Consider the following 17,065-nt stretch of genomic DNA (forward strand, 5'->3'; position numbering starts at 1 on the left):
TGTGGCTAATGGCAAGTTATTATATGTTGAGAATAAAACTGTAATTTTACAAGGATGGGTCACTCTAGTCCATATTATGTTATCATAAAGGTGTTTGAATCGGTACAACAAACAAAGTCAGTCCCTTTGGCACGGATGAACCTCCCAATCATCTCACGGTATCAGAGTCATGGAGTGATACAGTGTGAAAACAGGCTCTTCAGCCCAACTTGCCCACCCTGCCAAACATGTCCCAGCTACACTAGTCCTGCCTGTGCTTGGTCAATATCCCTCCAAACCTGTCCTATCCATATACCTGTCTAACTGTTCTTAAACGATGGGATAGTCCCAGCCTCAACTACCTCCTCTGGCAGCTTGTTCCATACACCCACCACCCTTGAAAAAGTTACCCCTCGGATTCCTATTAAATCTTTTCCCCTTCAACTTGAATATATGTCCTCTGGTCCTCAATTCCCCTACTCTGGGCAAGAGACTCTGTGCATCTACCCGATCTATTCCTCATGATTTTATACACCTCGATAAGATCACCCCTCATCCTCCTGCGCTCCAAAGAATAGAGACCCAGCCTACTCAACCTCCCCCTATAGCTCACACCCTCTAGTCCTGGCAACATCCTCGTAAATCTTTTCTGAACCCTTTCAAGTTTGACAATATCTTTCCTATAACATGGTGCCCAGAACTCAACACAATATTCTAAATGCGGTTCACCAATGTCTTATACAATGGCAATATGACCTCCCAACTTCTATACTCAATACTCTGACTGATGAAGGCCAAAGTGCCAAAAGCCTTTTTGACCACCTTATCTACCTGCGACTCAACCTGCAAGGAACCATGCACCTACACTCCTAGACCCCTCTGCTCTACAACACTCCCCAGAGACCTACCATTTACTGTGTAGGTCCTACCTTTGTTCGACGTCCCAAAATGCACCACCTTACAATTCTCTGGATTAAATTCCATCAACAATTCCTCAGCCCACCTGGCCAATCGATCCAGATCCTGCTGCAATCTTTCACAACCATCTTCACTATCTGTAAAACCACTCACTTTTGTATCATCAGCTTGCTAATGCTAATTTTGCCCTGTGTGTTCTCATCCAAATCATTGATGTAGATGACAAACAGTAACGGGCCCAGCACCGAACCCTGAGGCACACCACTAGCCACAGGCCTCCAGTCCGAGAAGCAACCTTCCACCATCACCTTCTGCTTTGGGTATTGGGTATTGTTAAATATCCTCTTTTGAAGCATCTGATTCTCATGCTGATCTTTAAGTAGACCTATTCTTTCTCTCTACACCCCTTTTGATCTTACAATGTCATCTTGCAACTTCCATGTCTCTGAAAAGTCCAATTTTGACCCACGGAGAAATGCAATTTCTGATTCTCACTTTCAGGCTCAGTATCCTGATGACACTAGATCGATCATGTAGAGCTCTGCCTGGTCATGCATAATGCCATCAGCTGCTTCGTGTAGCTGCTGCTGCAAGTTGCGCCCGATCCACTCGCTTACCGGGTGGCTGTATGGCCTCCCGCTGCAGCCTCCACTAACACCACATCCTACGGCCATCGTAACTGTGCCTTCCGTAACCTCCAGCAGTTGCTCCTCTAACCGTGTGCCGAGGCCGTCTTGCCCCGCTGCCTGAGCCAATCTCACAACATTAGGGCGCTTTCTGAGAGCGGGGGAGGCAAGTTCGCAGACCATTCATTGCTGCTAACCTTCCCTTCCACCCTTCGCCACTGCCATCGTAGTACTCCTACTGTCATTTTATTCTCTTCCATCTCGGTCCTGATGCAGGGTCGAGACCCAAAACATCGACATACACCTTTATCCTCTACCAATGCTGCTTGACCCCGTGAGTTCTTACAACATCCTATTGTTTTCGTTCCGGATTGCATCATCTGTCGTCTCTTTTGTCTTCAAAATATTGTACGGTCTTTAGGAATTTACAATGTAAAAATCGTTAAAATTTCTTATCTTCTTTGACTCGTAAGGGGTTTCTGCGCCGAGCTTTCGCCCGACCTAAGGTCCCCGTGCCTTGCTCTGATCCCTTGACCAGGCCGCGCACACTGGTTCCCCGTGAGTGGTTCGACCCACTCACCCCCTACGGTTCTAGACACTGGACTTAGATGCAGGAGCTCTTATAGTGCAGAAAAATTCCACCAGACCAGATTTTAAAACCAGGGTTTAAATTAAAAGGCTTTTATTTAGCGCTTGGGACTATTGTCCATGAATACTTATACATTTCTATACGACATATCTATAAAACACATATTGAATCACATGCATACCTTTGACTTATGAATCATAAAACGCACAGTTCTACAAGACATATACACGAATACCTTTTTCTCTGAATTCTTAAACACACAGTTCTACAAGACATATACACGACTGTAAGATGGGGAACGTACGACACATCGCAAAATTGACCAACACATATTTCTTTACACACCCAACGTTTATTCAAACCACCCTCCCCTCTCCACTAAACTATGTCCAGGATATGCAAGATTTGGGGTACATGCTCACCATGGGGCTATCACTGGGGTTACTGGCTGTTCGTGCTGCAGTATTTCTTCTCGAGTTGCGTGCCTGTTCCTCTCTCTTGCATCCGTTCTTCTTGCCTGCTTGCGTTCCTTGCAGGTTTTCTTCTAGCTTCAGCTTCTTCTTCCAGTATTTCTTCTTGAGTTTAAAACCCAAAAGTCGTGGCCAGTTATACTATTCTGACCCGTCCTATCTCCCGCCAGATCTTGGAATCTCTTTGTTTAAAAAGATATGTATGAGTTTTCTCTCTGATCTGCGCTTATGTCCGGGGATACCGGGGATGGCCAGACGGTGTTAATTGGTATTTCGTTGCAAGGTGATGGGTTTAACTGGCTTCCCATCACCTACCAGGTAGTTTTCTATGGGCTATTGTGCCCCCTTAACGAGATTAACTGTGTAGGTCGGCTTGGGGCATTGTGAGTATGCTGATGTCAGTGCCCCAGTGTCTGGACTTCGACCTGGTTTCGCAAGCTTCTGCATGGCCAATACCCATCCATTGTTCTGGCCGTGGCTTTGCAGAAACCTGGAGACTGGGCTGTAAGGTTTTTGCTTTTGTGGCTGGTCCCTTGGAAAAAACCGACCGCAGCCTTTCTCCGCTATCAGCCCCAGTCTCCCGTTTAAAATGTCCAAACTGCAGCTCTTTGGTTTTGTGTTGCTTTCAGAATGAGGGAAAACTTCTCAAATCTTACAACTCTGTGACTCTTCAGGTACAAATGTTTTAACCTTAAGTTTTAAGTTTTAAGAGCATTCTGCGGGATGAAATTGCAAAATTAATCAAATATTTCAAATCTTCCACTTCCCTTATTTTTCTCATTGTACAGGAATGCAATTTTCACACATTTTATAAACGATATGAAGACCGATGCTTTCTTTTCAACCTTGGCTTGTTTTTGTAGCTTATCTGTCGTATATGCACTCTGACACTGACCCTTTTCATTGCTCTTCAGAACCAAGTTATGTACTTATAATATTATAATTTCCTAATAAGCAAAATATTTTCCCATCAGTCAAAATCTAGTTTAGTCTGAATATTTTGCATTGGGACTAAATTCATAGGAAAATTGGTTGATCTGAGAATATCCTATTTATTCAAAAGGAGTTCTCTTTTTTTATCTCCATTATTTTGTTTCATGCTTTCTCGCATAAGATTTTCCCCATTAAGTTTGTCCTTCATGATTCAAAAATAATTTCATCAATCAGAAGCTCTGTCAATTATTTCTGAAAGAAGTAATTTTGTCTTTGCTCTGATTGTCTTATTGTCTTTGGACGAACATATTGGCGAGAAGAAACTGATCTTCAGTGTGGTGCCAGATGGGAATTCTGAATGTCAAAACTTGTTTGACTGCATTGAAACCCTAGAACAATCCACACCCTCTCTTCTTTGATCAGATTAATCATTCTTAACATGGTGTTGACAACATGCTGTTCCTTTGGCGTTAAAACATTTAGCTGAAATCGTATTAGTAAAATAGTTATCATTAATCCAGTGACTCTAATACTTATTCCAATTAAGGAGATATATTTGAACATTGGGAGGAGTTAGAGGCCTCTATACTATTACATTGTGGTTAGCACAATGATTTATTCACACCGGTTGAAAATATTTCAACAATCAATATTGTCATGTGAGGTGCCCACTGCCCACCCATATTCCGATGATCATTTGATGAAAGTAGAAGGTAATTGTGAAGAGTGTAGAAGTAAATGAAAAACATAACCCAACAACGGGCCATTGACCAATGCCCATTGTTAGTTTATGTTTTTTATTTCCTTCCTGCACTCTTCACAATTAACTTTTACTTTGACGTTGGTATTTACAAGAGATGTTTAATTCCATTCCATCTCTACTCTGTCATTTTTGAGAAGAATGTTAACAGTGATAATTCTGATTGCTAAGATTAGAAAGACATTCTTCAATTGGAATGAAAGGCCATCAGGGCTTCCTGGTCTAAATAACATTGCTTCCATGGGGGTCACACTTTTGTTTGATTTAAGTGAGCTACAGGGAATCTCTCAAGTTTCAAAGTGAAGCACAATTTAGTAACTTGCGCACATTTTTATTTCCTTATCATCTTCTCCCAGTCTGAGAATTTGATGTGATAATATTGTAAATGAGCCCTCCTCTTCGGATCGTTTACCTTGTTCTGTTGAAGAGGCTGGAGTGCCCCCATAAACGACCCTTTAGGATTTCTAGCACCATTTACTCTGCCAGCCAAGCTGATTATGCAGGAGCTCTGCAAGGAAAAGTTGGATGGGATGAAAACATACCCCAAACCTTCTCTCAGCGATGGACAGGATGGCTAGCAGATCTCAACAGGTTTGCGGAGTTTAAGGTGGACTGGTGCATGAAGCCCACAAGCTTTGGTCAAATCAGATATGCACAGCTGCACCACTTTTCAGACGCCAGTGAAAGTGGCTACCGTACTGTTTTGATACCTAAGACTGGAAAACGATTGCAAAGAAGTGCATGTTCCATTCATAATGGGAAAATACAGAGTGGCACCATTAAAACAAATGACGTTTCCCAGAATGAAGCTTACAGCTGCAGTCCTATCTGTCAGAGTTGACACAATGCTGCAAATAGAATTACAGCTTCAACTGGATAAATCCATCTTCTGGACCGATAGCACAACAGTGCTTAAGTACATCAACAATGAAACCAAACGCTTTCAAACATTTGTAGCAAACAGGATCTCTTTTGTAAGGGATGCTACGGATACAATGGAGATATGTTAGCACAAAAGAAAATCCTGCAGATGAAGCCTCTAGAGGACTAACAGCAGACCGCTTCTTAAGCTGCAAAAGATGGATCAAAGGACCAGAGTTTCTATGTAAGCCAGACAGAGAATGGCCAAAACATCACTTGGAATCTGCAATCTCTGCTAATGATCCAGAAATCAATCAATGAATGTCATTGTCAAAAATCCATTGAACTCCACAAACTCTCTGATCACCTATTTCTCATCATGGAGGAATCTGAAGACTGCCGTGGCTTGGCTTCTTAAAGTAAAGACAAAACTCTTGCAGTTGACTCGAAGGAGAAAGGAGTTTCAGACTACTGTGAGTACCTTTGAAAAAGATCCTGGAAAACTAAAGGAAAAGGTTGAAAAGGAGATGCAAGTCTTTAAATCAACACTCCGCAGACAATGTATATGTCCTGAAGATCTTTTCCAAGCAGAAAACGCAATCATCTCTTTCAGTCAAAGACAAAGATTCAAAGAAGAACTATCAGTACTAGAAGCTGGTAGAATTGGTGTCAAAAGAAGCGGTCATTTGTACAAACTGGATCCGGTGCTGGATGATGGACTTCTGAGAGTAGGCGGTCGCCTGAATAGACTAGCGATGCCTGAAGAGGCCAAATATCCTATTATTCTCTCGAAGGACCTTCACATATCAACATTACAGTTACAACATATCCATGAACAGCTCGGACATGGAGGAAGAAATCATATGCTGCCTCGCCTTTGTAAAAGATACTGGATTATCAAAGCTAACTCCGCTGCAAGAAAAATCATAACAGACTGTGTTGTGTGTGAACGACAACGGTGGTCAAAGGTAAAAAGAAGCTTTGCTCCAGGTGACATTGTTGTGGTGGCTGTTTCCACTGCACCACGAGGCTCCTGGCTAATGGGCAGAATATTGGAGACCATACCAGATGCACAAGGTCTTGTGCGCACAGTTCAACTTCAGACTAGGAGCAACATCTTGGAAAGACCGATAACAAAGATATGGCTGCTCCAAGAAGCTGAGACCTGAGTACAGCAAAGACTGGTGGCCCAAACGTTAAAGAATCACTATAGTAGATTAGATGCCAACACATAGTACATACCTTTTTTTTGATTATGTGTAAAGTTTTTATAGCTCCTTTTAATGTTTATTGGTAATTGTTTCGTTATACACATAGGCAATTAGGGGCCGGTGTGTAGGAGCCATTTATGTTTAGGCTAGCTACTGTTGGCATATTACATTATTTTGTCTAGATATATCTTGCCATATTATTTTGGACACTTGGGGGGCGGTCGTTAGATGTACAGGGTGATGTGTATATATATGGGCTTAAGGGACTGGGAGTGGCCAGATACAGGGAGGGAGAGTATACAGTTCTTACCAGACCTGGGTACAGACCTGTGATCAGATCATCGACTGGAAAGACCTGAGACCTGGGACCAGACCAGGGACAGGGCAGCCAGCTACGACTTGTATGCGAAATAAGTAAAGCCTGGTATGTCCATCTCCTTGTTTGTACAACTACTCCAATAAACAACTAATCAAACTGGAAAAATGACTGGAAGATCTGTTCTGTTGGATTTGCGACAGATCGCACCGACTCCCTGTGTATTAATAGCAATTGGAAAACAAGTCATTGGAAAAGTCGGAAAGTTGCCATTACAAAGATCATGAGAGGAATAGATAAGGTAGATACACAGAGTGGGGAAATCATGAACCAGAGGACATAGGTTTAAGGTGAGAGGGAAAAGATTTAACGCAAACCTGAGGGACAACTTTTTCCACACTGAGGATTGTGAATATATGGAACGAGCTGCCAGAAGAGATAGTTGAGGCAGGTACTGTAACAACATTAAAATGACATTTGAACAGGTTCATAGAAAGGAAAGGTTTAGAGGGATATGGGACAAACGCAGGCAAATGGGTCTATTGTGGATAGGGTGAGCAGTTTCAAATACTTGGGAGTCCGCATCGCAGAGGATCTGACGTGGGCAACGCACATTGCCGCACTGGTGGGTAAGGCTAAGCAGCACCTTTACCACCTTAGACAACTGAGGAAATTCAGAGTGTCGCTGAGGATCCTTCATTGCTTCTACTCTGGGGCTGTAGAGAGCATCCTGTCCGGCAACATTACAGTCTGGTTTGGGAACAGCTCTGCCCAGGACAGGAAGGCCCTGCAGAGAGTAGTGCGTTCAGCAGAACGCACCATGGGAACTACACTCGTCACCCTGCAGGACCTATACATCAGGAGGTGCAGATCCAGAGCAAGCAAGATCATGAGGGACCCCTGCCACCCCAGTAACGGACTGTTCCAGCTGCTACGGTCAGGCAAACGCCTCCGCTGTCACGCTGTGAAAACGGAGAGGATGAGACGGAGCTTCTTCCCACAGGCCATCAGGACTGTCAACTTTTATAACCCCAGAGACTAAATTTTTGTCGACACTTTTTGTGCTATGTTTAGTAACTTATTAACTTTATTTATATGCTGTAACTGTAATTCTTTTTGTGCACAACCCGCAAGCATTGCCACTTTCATTTCACTGCACATCGAGTATGTGTATGTGACAAATAAATTTGACTTGACTTGAAGTGGGACTAGTGGAGAGTGGAGCATCTTGGCCAGCATGGGAAAGTGGAGCCAAGGGGCTTATGCCATGCTGTATGACTCTGACTCTAAATGGCACATTTGGTTCATGAAATCGTTATAATGTATATCAAAGCATGCACCTTCTTTCAAACAGTAATATAACCTTTGTATTCCAACTATATTAACTGCTTCACATTTTCTTCAGTTAATGAGCCACGGCCAAGGTTGCATAACCACAGTATTAGTGGTAGCAGTGTACAAGAGGTAACCAGTGGCCTGAGTGCAAGTGGAAGCAATCTGGACAGAGCAGGCGTAAAACTGGAGAATGATCAATCAGCAAGCACCGTAGCACTGGCTGGAAGCATGCTTAGTGCAGAACAGGAGTCTTCAAACAGGTCAGTAAAGTCACTTGAATTATCCTTGTATTTGGGGGTAATTTCGACATGTCAATTTTTAAGACTCTGCAGAGCATGGACATGGACAAGATTTAATAGCAAAATGGTTGTTACTGTAATCATCACTTTTATTAATATATTGGCATGTCAACCACAAGATCATTTGATTGATTAACAATGTAAATTTGCTGATTGATTTTCAATAACTTGAAACAGCTTTCTGCCAAATCTAAGAGACAAGTTGGTTTGAATCCCAGAATCTGCCCACGCCACATCTATCAGAAGTAAGGTGGTTATTCCTCCCATTGCCTCCTGTCTTTCATTCCCCCGATAACATGAAGCAGCAGTTTATTTTTAACTTGTCAGAAATAACAACGTGAGTGTTTTACAAAATTTCTCATCACTACCAAGATGGCATTTCTTTGGATAGAAAACGGTCTGTACGGAGTTTGTACGTTCTCCCCGTGACCTGCATAGGGTTTTTTTTCCTGGGATCTCTGGTTTCACTCCCATAGGTTTGTAGGTTATTTGGTTTGGTATAATTGTAAATTGTCCCTAGTGTGTGTAGGATAGTGTTAGTGTGTGTGGGGATTGCTGGTCGGCACGAACTCGGTGGGCTGAAGGGCCTGTTTCTGTGCTGAATCTCTAAACTAAACAAAACAGCAAATATTGGAAACAACAGGCTAAGCAGTGTCCAAGAAAGAAAATTCAGCTCTTCTCTGTTAATCATTTGGCAGTTCCAATGCACTACAATATCCAGATGACCTACTGTGGCCTGTCAGTACTTTTAGATTTTAAATTTGTCGCTTTTTTTTGCATCTGTACATTTTTCTTTTTTCTTTTGGATTTGTGGAACATATGTTTTTGACAAACTGTGCTAATTGCTGCTTTTGTTATAGGGAGGGAAAGAACATAGAGGTTCATGTGGACATTGAAACAGAGCCTGGAGGGGCAAAAGACCGCAGCAGCAGTAGCTACTTGTCTGTTCACAGCTTGTCTATGGAATCGCCACACTGTTCTCGAGAACTGTTATGCAGCACTAGTCCAAACACCGAAAGGATTTCCATGCAAACTTGTGTGTGAAAGGCTTTAAACACTATTCTTTTTCAGGTGCAGTATTTTCTTTCCCATTTATCAAAGTTTGAATGTATTGTTGAATTGCTGTGTTTTTATAGCCATAAACTCAAATATCTCAATGCTTTTGTCAGCAAATGACTATTCCAATTATAGGTTAAACTTTGTGTGGGGAGTCACTGCAGATGCTTGATTAAACTGAAGATAGACACAAAAATCTGACCCACTGAGTTACTCCAACCTTTTGTGTCTATCTCGGTTAAACTTTGCTCGTCAGACCAAAAACAAACGTGCTTTTCTTCAGAAACCAGGAAGTAACGTAGTCAGTGATTTAAAAAAACATTACCTATATAGATAAAGGCTTAGTTTATTGTTGTAAAAACAGGCTTAAAATGGCTGTTTATTTCTAAAATCTGGACGTTTCTAACGGTGACCACTGGAGGGAGTGATTGGTGGGAAGAATGCAGCATTACTTCAGTGACAGCAGTAACGGTGGATTTTGTCTTATTTTGTTCAGGATTGAATGTGCCACCTTCTGCCTATGGCTGGTGAAAATCCACTTTAATCTCTGCTCGATTTCAAACCATGGCAACAGCAATTTGACGTTTTAATTACGATATTGTGCGGTTCGGAGATGGATGCTGAAATACAACCTGCCGTTTCACAACTGGCCGACTCTGGAGTTGTAGGCGCAGTGTAATATTTGCCAATTTAAAGGCCATTTGCTGCAAAGTATCATGATTGTTTAACTGGAAGTACTTTAGGAGTATGAAATCAGAGTTAGCGTAGAATTTTGTACAGTCTCTAATTATGGTTCCCTTAAATCCAGAGACCACAGAGTGCCAGAAATGTTTGTGTTTGGTATGTGGAGTTGAATAAACTGAAAAGAATTGACTTTAACGAGACTTAAAGCATTGCAGGAATATGCACAGATTATATTAAAAGCTTCTAAATGCTCAGCAGACAACATTAGCCTGCAAGAGTTTGGAACAGCATGTTTAATATCTCAAATGTGCGCAATAGCAGTGAATAAGTTACCCAGTTTTATTGTTGTGCCGAGTCGGCTTAAGCTTTGTATCAGCTGGGAAAAAAATGTTATTTTGGTAATTAACCTTGAGACTTGGAGCTAAATAGTCAGATGGTCCCTTGATAATCTTTGTAAAATTGGCACATCACAATCTCCATTCTAAATTGTAAAACCTTTTTGGTTGCAGCTCACTTTGAGCATGTGCTGTCAGAGTGGAGGACATTTATTCTGCTGCTATGTTGAATTGTGCACCAAAGATTGACTGGTTACATCTGCAAAAACTGGTTCCATATCTTAAAGGAGCATTCCTTCATAAACTGGACTCCAAGCACAGTCATGTTACCACCCTGAAGTTTCAAAAGTTGAATTCTTAGAATATCACTGAAGAATTACAGAGCTCCAAATATAACGTTGTGCCATTTCCTTGCATCTGACGTGGTATTGCCTTAGTCTTTGAGGATCACATTACTGAAGCTGTCACTTCGAGGATGCATATGCAGGCTGAAAAAGCCTAATAAAACAGTTGATTCTTGAAAATAAAAGGATGCCTTGATTTTGAAGATTTTTTTAAAAATAAGAAATATTTTCTTCATCATTTGTAAAGCGCGAAGTGATAATTTTGCGGTATTTTCAATGTGTTTTGTATAGTCTGTTGTCAAGGGATGCTCCTTTTAAACTGCATGATTGCTTTCATTTGATTTAGAACATAATCCAATTTTAAAGCATATATTGTCAATATTCATTGTAACCTGCTTTGCTGTTGTATGAGCATAACCAATGTGCACATGTCAATATGGCAGCTGAGATATTAAACATATTTGCCATTAAACCTGGTGTAATTGTAAGCTGATCCTTGAGATATTACGGTTGCATAAGAATTATATGTATGTATAATTCACTGGATTGAACACTGGTTATGGACGCAGTCAGAAAGGATTATTACGTTGTGGATCTCTTCTATAAAGCACAATAATATGGAAATATATGATTATGAAATTTTTCATGAAATATGAAATGAAAATGCTATCAATGTTAGCAAACAAAGAAGAGGTTTTAAATGCCTGTCCTTGCCCCCTGTACAGTGACACAGGGTGGCACGGAGGGGCAGCAGTAGAGTTGCTGCTTTAGAACACCAGAAACCCAGGTTCGATCCTGAAGACGGGTCTCAACCCGAAACGTCACCCATTCTTTCTCTCCCGAGATGTTGCCTGACCCGCTGAGTTACTCCAGCATTTTGTGTCTAACCACAGGTGCGGTCTGTACCGAGTTTGTACATTCTCCCTGTGACCGCATGGGTTTTCTCTGGTTTCCTCCCACATTCAAAAGACATGCAGGTTTGTAGGTTAATTGGCCGCCGTCAATTGCCTCTAGTGTGTAGGATGCGAAACTGGGTGAATGTTGGTCAGCGTGTTCTCGGTGGGCCGAAGGGCCTTTTTGCATGCTGCATCTCTAAAACTTAAGATTAAAACTGTTTCAAAGAAATATAAAAGTGATTTTGATCTGTAGCAGGCTTTAAAACTATGCTTTAAAACTATTTAGTGTTATAATCAACTCTTTAACAATGCATCACAATAAGTTGTAAATGTTTATTTATAAGGATAATTGATTTGCTAAAAATCCAAAATTGTGAATCCAAGGGATCAAAGGAGAGATAGCTGAATGGATAGAAAATTGGCTTCATGGAAGGAAGCAGAGGGTGATGGTGGAAGGTTGCTTCTCGGACTAGAGGCCTGTGACTAGTGGTGTGCCTTAGGGTTCAGTGCTGGGCCCGTTACTGTTTGGCATCTATATCAATAATTTAAAATGAGAACATACATGGCAACATTAGCGAGTTTGCTGATGATACAAAAGTGGGTGGTTGTGAAAAATCGCAGCAGGATCTTGATCGATTGGCCAGGTGGGCTGAGGAATGGTTGATAGAATTTAATACATGAAATGTGAGGTGTTGCATTTTGGGAAGTCCAACATGAGCAGGACCTACACAGTGAATGGTAGGACTCTGGGGAGTGTTGCAGAGCAGAGGGATCTAGGAGTGCAGATGCATGGTTCCTTGAAGATCGAGTCGCAGGAGATAATGAGGTCAAAAAGGCTTTTAGCACATTGGCCTTCATCAGTCAGACTATTGAGTATAGAAGTTGGGAGGTCATGTTGCAGTTGTATAAGATGTTGGTGAGGCCACATTTAGAGAATTGTGTTCAGTTCTGAGCGCCATAAGGGAAAGATGTTGTAAAGCTGGAAAGGGTACAGAGAAGATTTATGAGGATGTTGCCAGGACTGGAGGGTCTGAGCTGTAGGGAGAGGTTAAGTAGGCTGGGACTCTATTCCTTGGAGCGCAGGAGGATGTGGGGTGATCTTATAGAGGAGTACAAAATCATGAGAGGAATAGATCGGGTAGTTGCCCAGAGTAGGTGAATCGAGGACCAGCCGAAATAGGTTAAGGTGAAGGGGGAAAAAAAATTAATAATAATCCGAGGGGTAACTTTTTCACACAAAGGGTGGTGGGTGTATGGAACAAGCTGGCAGAGGAGGTACTTGAGGCTGGAACTATCCCAATGTTTAAGAAACAGTTAGGTACATGGATAGGACAGGTTTAGAGGGATAAGGACAAAACGCAGGCAGGTGGGACTAATTTAGCTAGGATATGTTGGCCGGTTTGAGCAAGTTGGGCCGAATGGCGTGTTTCCACTCTATGTATCACTCTATAACTGTATGAATTTGAGTAAACATTTTCACTATTGAATAATGCATCTTTAAGAACTTGATTAACAAATTGTTTAATTTGCATTACCTGAGACTGGTTAAAATCAATGAATTGTAGAATATAGCAAGTTGTGTTCAGTTTAGTTAGATGGCATACAGTTCCTGACCAAGTTCAACATATTCATTAGCTCAACATAGTTTAAGTTGAAATGTTCATAGTAATTTGAATGGATGAATTAAGGTTAGACTGTAAATAATTTTATCTGATCAGGGTATGATTGTTGTTGGTTGTTTTTTTTAAATAACCTATCTCTAGATGTCCCTTATCTTGATGACGTTACACATAGGTATAAGGAACCCATTTACCTCAGAGGAAATAATTAAATCTCTTGATAATGGTGTTATATGAACATTAACTTGCCTTTCTACTTTTTAAATGCAACAACTGATATTTTTAAATTTGTGAAGATTTCTGTTGACCTTTTTCCACAATTGCATTATTTTTTAACACTGGAAATCAGAATACCCTTTGTCTAACTAGTTGAACTCAAAAGCATGATATGCATTTTTCTTTTCGAAATACCACCTCAATTTTAACCAAATGTGCTTGCTTCGCTCACGTTGTTGAAGAAAGTGCAAGAAATTATTGAGCACCTATAGAATTAAAAAAAAATTGTATTATTAATAAATGTCTTCATTTAAACGCTTGCTTGTTTATCTTCAAAGCTCGATAATTAAACAGCACATCAGACCATGCTTCATTCCAATACTTTTCAGAGGATTGAATTCCATCTAGGCTGGCTAACATTGTCATAGGGACCACAATATATCATACAGCTCTTCTAATCCATTCAGTTATTCATTCAGATCATGATACATCTCCACTTAAATTTCAATTAATTTGGCATTCACGAGTGGGAAATATTTTTCAGTAATATTTTTCAGTTCTTTGCATGGAATTTGCTCTCTCCGATTTCACTAATAAATGACGTGTTTTCATTTTCAAGATTATCAGCCTGATGCCCCTTGACCTCATTAAACAATTATAATTTAAAACATTTTAGTTAATTCCTTCGTGCCCTCCCAACTCGAGGCAATACGTGCCCTTCGTTCAAAATGTTTGTGATTTTCTTTCCATTAAAACTATCTGCATTATAGGTTGAATAAGGGAAGAAATGTGTGGTGACAATGGTCTCTGATGACTTAAGACAGGCTGAATAGTCTCTCTGAGTATCTACTTGCAGGTAAACTTTCATCTGCTATTATCCATCAATAAGATTAAAGTTAAGTATTTTGTTAAGTGAAATTTGATTTTTCCCTTGCATGGTACGTCTTTAGTCAGAGGGTGGTGAATCTGTGGAATTCATTACCACAGAAGGCTGTGGAGGCCAGGTCAATGGATATTTTTAAGGCAGAGATAGATTCTTTATTAGTACAAGTGTCTGGGAACATGAGGAGGAGGCAGAAGAATGTGGTTAGGAGGGAGAGATAGATCAAATGGAGGAGTAGACTTGATGGGTTGAATGGCCTAATTCTGCTCCTATCAGTATACCACCACGCTCATCTAGTCTGTTTTTATTTAGTTTGTATTGGCATTTGTGTGTCTGTTTTTTCATAGCATTTTGCCAGTTCATCATATCTGCATTTTTTACTGATTCTTTTAATTAAGACTTTTGGATTATTTCCAAACATAACAGCTAAGAAAACCGCTTTCCCCATTTTCTGAGGGTAGAAGATATGAAGGTGGCAAAAATCCCATTGAAGATGAACACTAAACTGTAGTATTTATATTTCATTTAGTAAAGAAAGAAGCCTACATATTTCAGTAACCAAAGGATTTTTTTATCTCAACTGAACCTTCACTAAGGTTAGATTTTTTTAAAATTCCAGGGTATTTAATTATCTGATTAAATTCCAAAGCTGGTGTTTCTTCTTGCAGCTGTTGGTTGTTGTCCAGACTTCTGGATTACCAGTCCATTAAATCAACGACTGTGCCACTAGCTTGCACCATGATTCACAGTCCAGGTATGTGTCTGTGGTAGTGTGCACTGTTCTACTGTCAGCAGTAATATTGGCGGAACTGGCTTCCCAATATAAACATGAAAGATTAGTGACTTTCCATGACATGTTATCTCCGAGACAAGATATGTCTCATATGGCCATTACAAAGGACTCTCCGATAAGGCACATTATCAGCAAATTTGCAGGACAGTTTAGTTTATTGTCATGTGTACCGAGGTACAGTGAAAAGCTTCTATTGCGTGCTAATCAGTCAGCAGAAAGACTATACATGATTACAATCAATCCATTTACAGTGTATAGATACATGATAAGGGAATAACGTTTAATGCAAAGTAAAGCCAGCAAAGTCCAATCAAGGATAGTTCGAGGGTCACCAATGAGGTAGATAGTAGTTCAGCACTGCTCACTGGTTATGGTAGGATGATTCAGATGCCTGATAACAGCTGGGAAGAAACTGACCCTGAATCTGGTGGTGTGCATTTTCACACTTCTATACCTTTTGCCTGATGGGAGAGGGGAGAGGAGGGAGTGGTCAAGATGCTCATCGTTCTTGATTATGTTGCTGGCCTTGTCAAGGCAGTGTGAGGTATAAATGGCATCAGTAGAAGGGAGGTTGTTTTATGTGATGGTCTGGGCTGCATGCAAAATTTGCTGCAATTTCTTGTGGTCTTGGATGGAGCTTTCCAAACCAAGCTGTGATGCATCCCGATAAAATTCTCTTAATGGTGCATCGGTGCATTCCTTAGTCTTCCAAGGAAGTACAGGCAATTGGGACAAGCCACTTGAAAGAGTTCCAATGTGCATTCTGACACCTGACCAAGGTTATTGGTGGAAGCGCCTCATTCCAAGACTCGCTAAACTAAAACCATCTGAAAAGGAAACTGGTTCCATTTTCCTTAGCCTTGTATTTTTATTCTCTGACCAAATTTCTTTAACCAGTAGACATTAAAATATCGTAGACTGATGATTATGCACCAAAATCTTAGATGGTCACGTTGCATGTAGACCGAACATATGGCGGCACGGTGGCGCAGCGGTAGAGTTGCTGACTTACAGTGAATGCAGCGCCGGAGACTCAGGTTCGATCCTGACTACGGGCGCCGTCTGTATGGAGTTTGTACGTTCTCCCCTTGACCTGCGTGGGTTTTCTCCGAGATCTTCGGTTTCCTCCCACACTCCAAAGACGTGCAGGTTTGTAGGTTATTTGACTGGGTAAAAATGTTTTTTTTTTAAATTGTCCCTGGTGTGTATAGGATAGTGTTAATGTGCGGGGATCACTGGGCGGCGCGGACTTGGTGGGCCGAAATGGCCTGTTTCCGCACTGTAGAATCTAAATCTAAAAAATATATATTGCGCATCTATTGGTAAAATGCTAAATAGATCATGCAGATTTTTTTTAATTTTGTCTGATTTCCTTAGTTTATGTTTATTCGTTATTTGTTAAAATGTGTACATTTATTAACACGTGTAACAATTTCCATACAAGTATTATTGATGTTAAGACATAATGCAATTTCTTCAGGATACATGAGATTTTTTTTAAAGTACAAAGTCCATATCTATAATTTAACATTGCTATTAACAATAAAACCTCACTCTTATGGAGAAACTTTTAAAAAATAGTGAAACTTGCTGAAAAGTTGAGTAAAAAGTATACATTTAAATTTGATGATAAGGCTTCGGGAGATTATTCTGGCAAAAATGGCCACAAGCTGTGATGGCAAGATGGGATTTAAATATCATATTTTGGGAGTGACAGTGAAAATAACGTTTGGAGGCAAGGAGAGAGAGGTAGAGGTAAAGGAAGAGAGATTTAAGAAATAACTTACTGAACTTTGATTCAATCATCTGAAGACAATGATAATGAAGTTGTAAAAATCAGAGATATTCGTGAGGCGCACAAAAGACCTTGGAGTTACAAGGCTGGAGGACGTTGCATATTCAAAATGAATGACTAGTATAAGAGGGAGAGTCCACGGACACA

The 17,065-nt window shown here is 40.7% G+C and overlaps 1 protein-coding gene across 3 annotated transcripts in view; it reads left to right on the forward strand.

Annotated features, from left to right (window-relative positions):
• LOC144593731 (E3 ubiquitin-protein ligase RNF19A) overlaps positions 1-13,608 on the forward strand; it is an 87,131-nt gene extending 73,523 nt beyond the window's left edge. For all 3 annotated transcript variants that reach the window (XM_078399725.1, XM_078399724.1, XM_078399726.1), the window contains exons 8-10: positions 8,069-8,258; positions 9,158-9,368; positions 9,850-13,608. In XM_078399725.1, coding sequence (XP_078255851.1) covers positions 8,069-8,258; positions 9,158-9,341 — 374 coding nt within the window. In that variant the 3' untranslated portion in view covers positions 9,342-9,368; positions 9,850-13,608. The remainder of the gene's footprint in view (positions 1-8,068; positions 8,259-9,157; positions 9,369-9,849) is intronic.
• The last annotated feature ends 3,457 nt before the right edge of the window (positions 13,609-17,065 follow it).

The sequence above is a fragment of the Rhinoraja longicauda genome, chromosome 5, assembly GCF_053455715.1.
Source record: "Rhinoraja longicauda isolate Sanriku21f chromosome 5, sRhiLon1.1, whole genome shotgun sequence".
Taxonomy (NCBI): domain Eukaryota; kingdom Metazoa; phylum Chordata; class Chondrichthyes; order Rajiformes; family Arhynchobatidae; genus Rhinoraja; species Rhinoraja longicauda.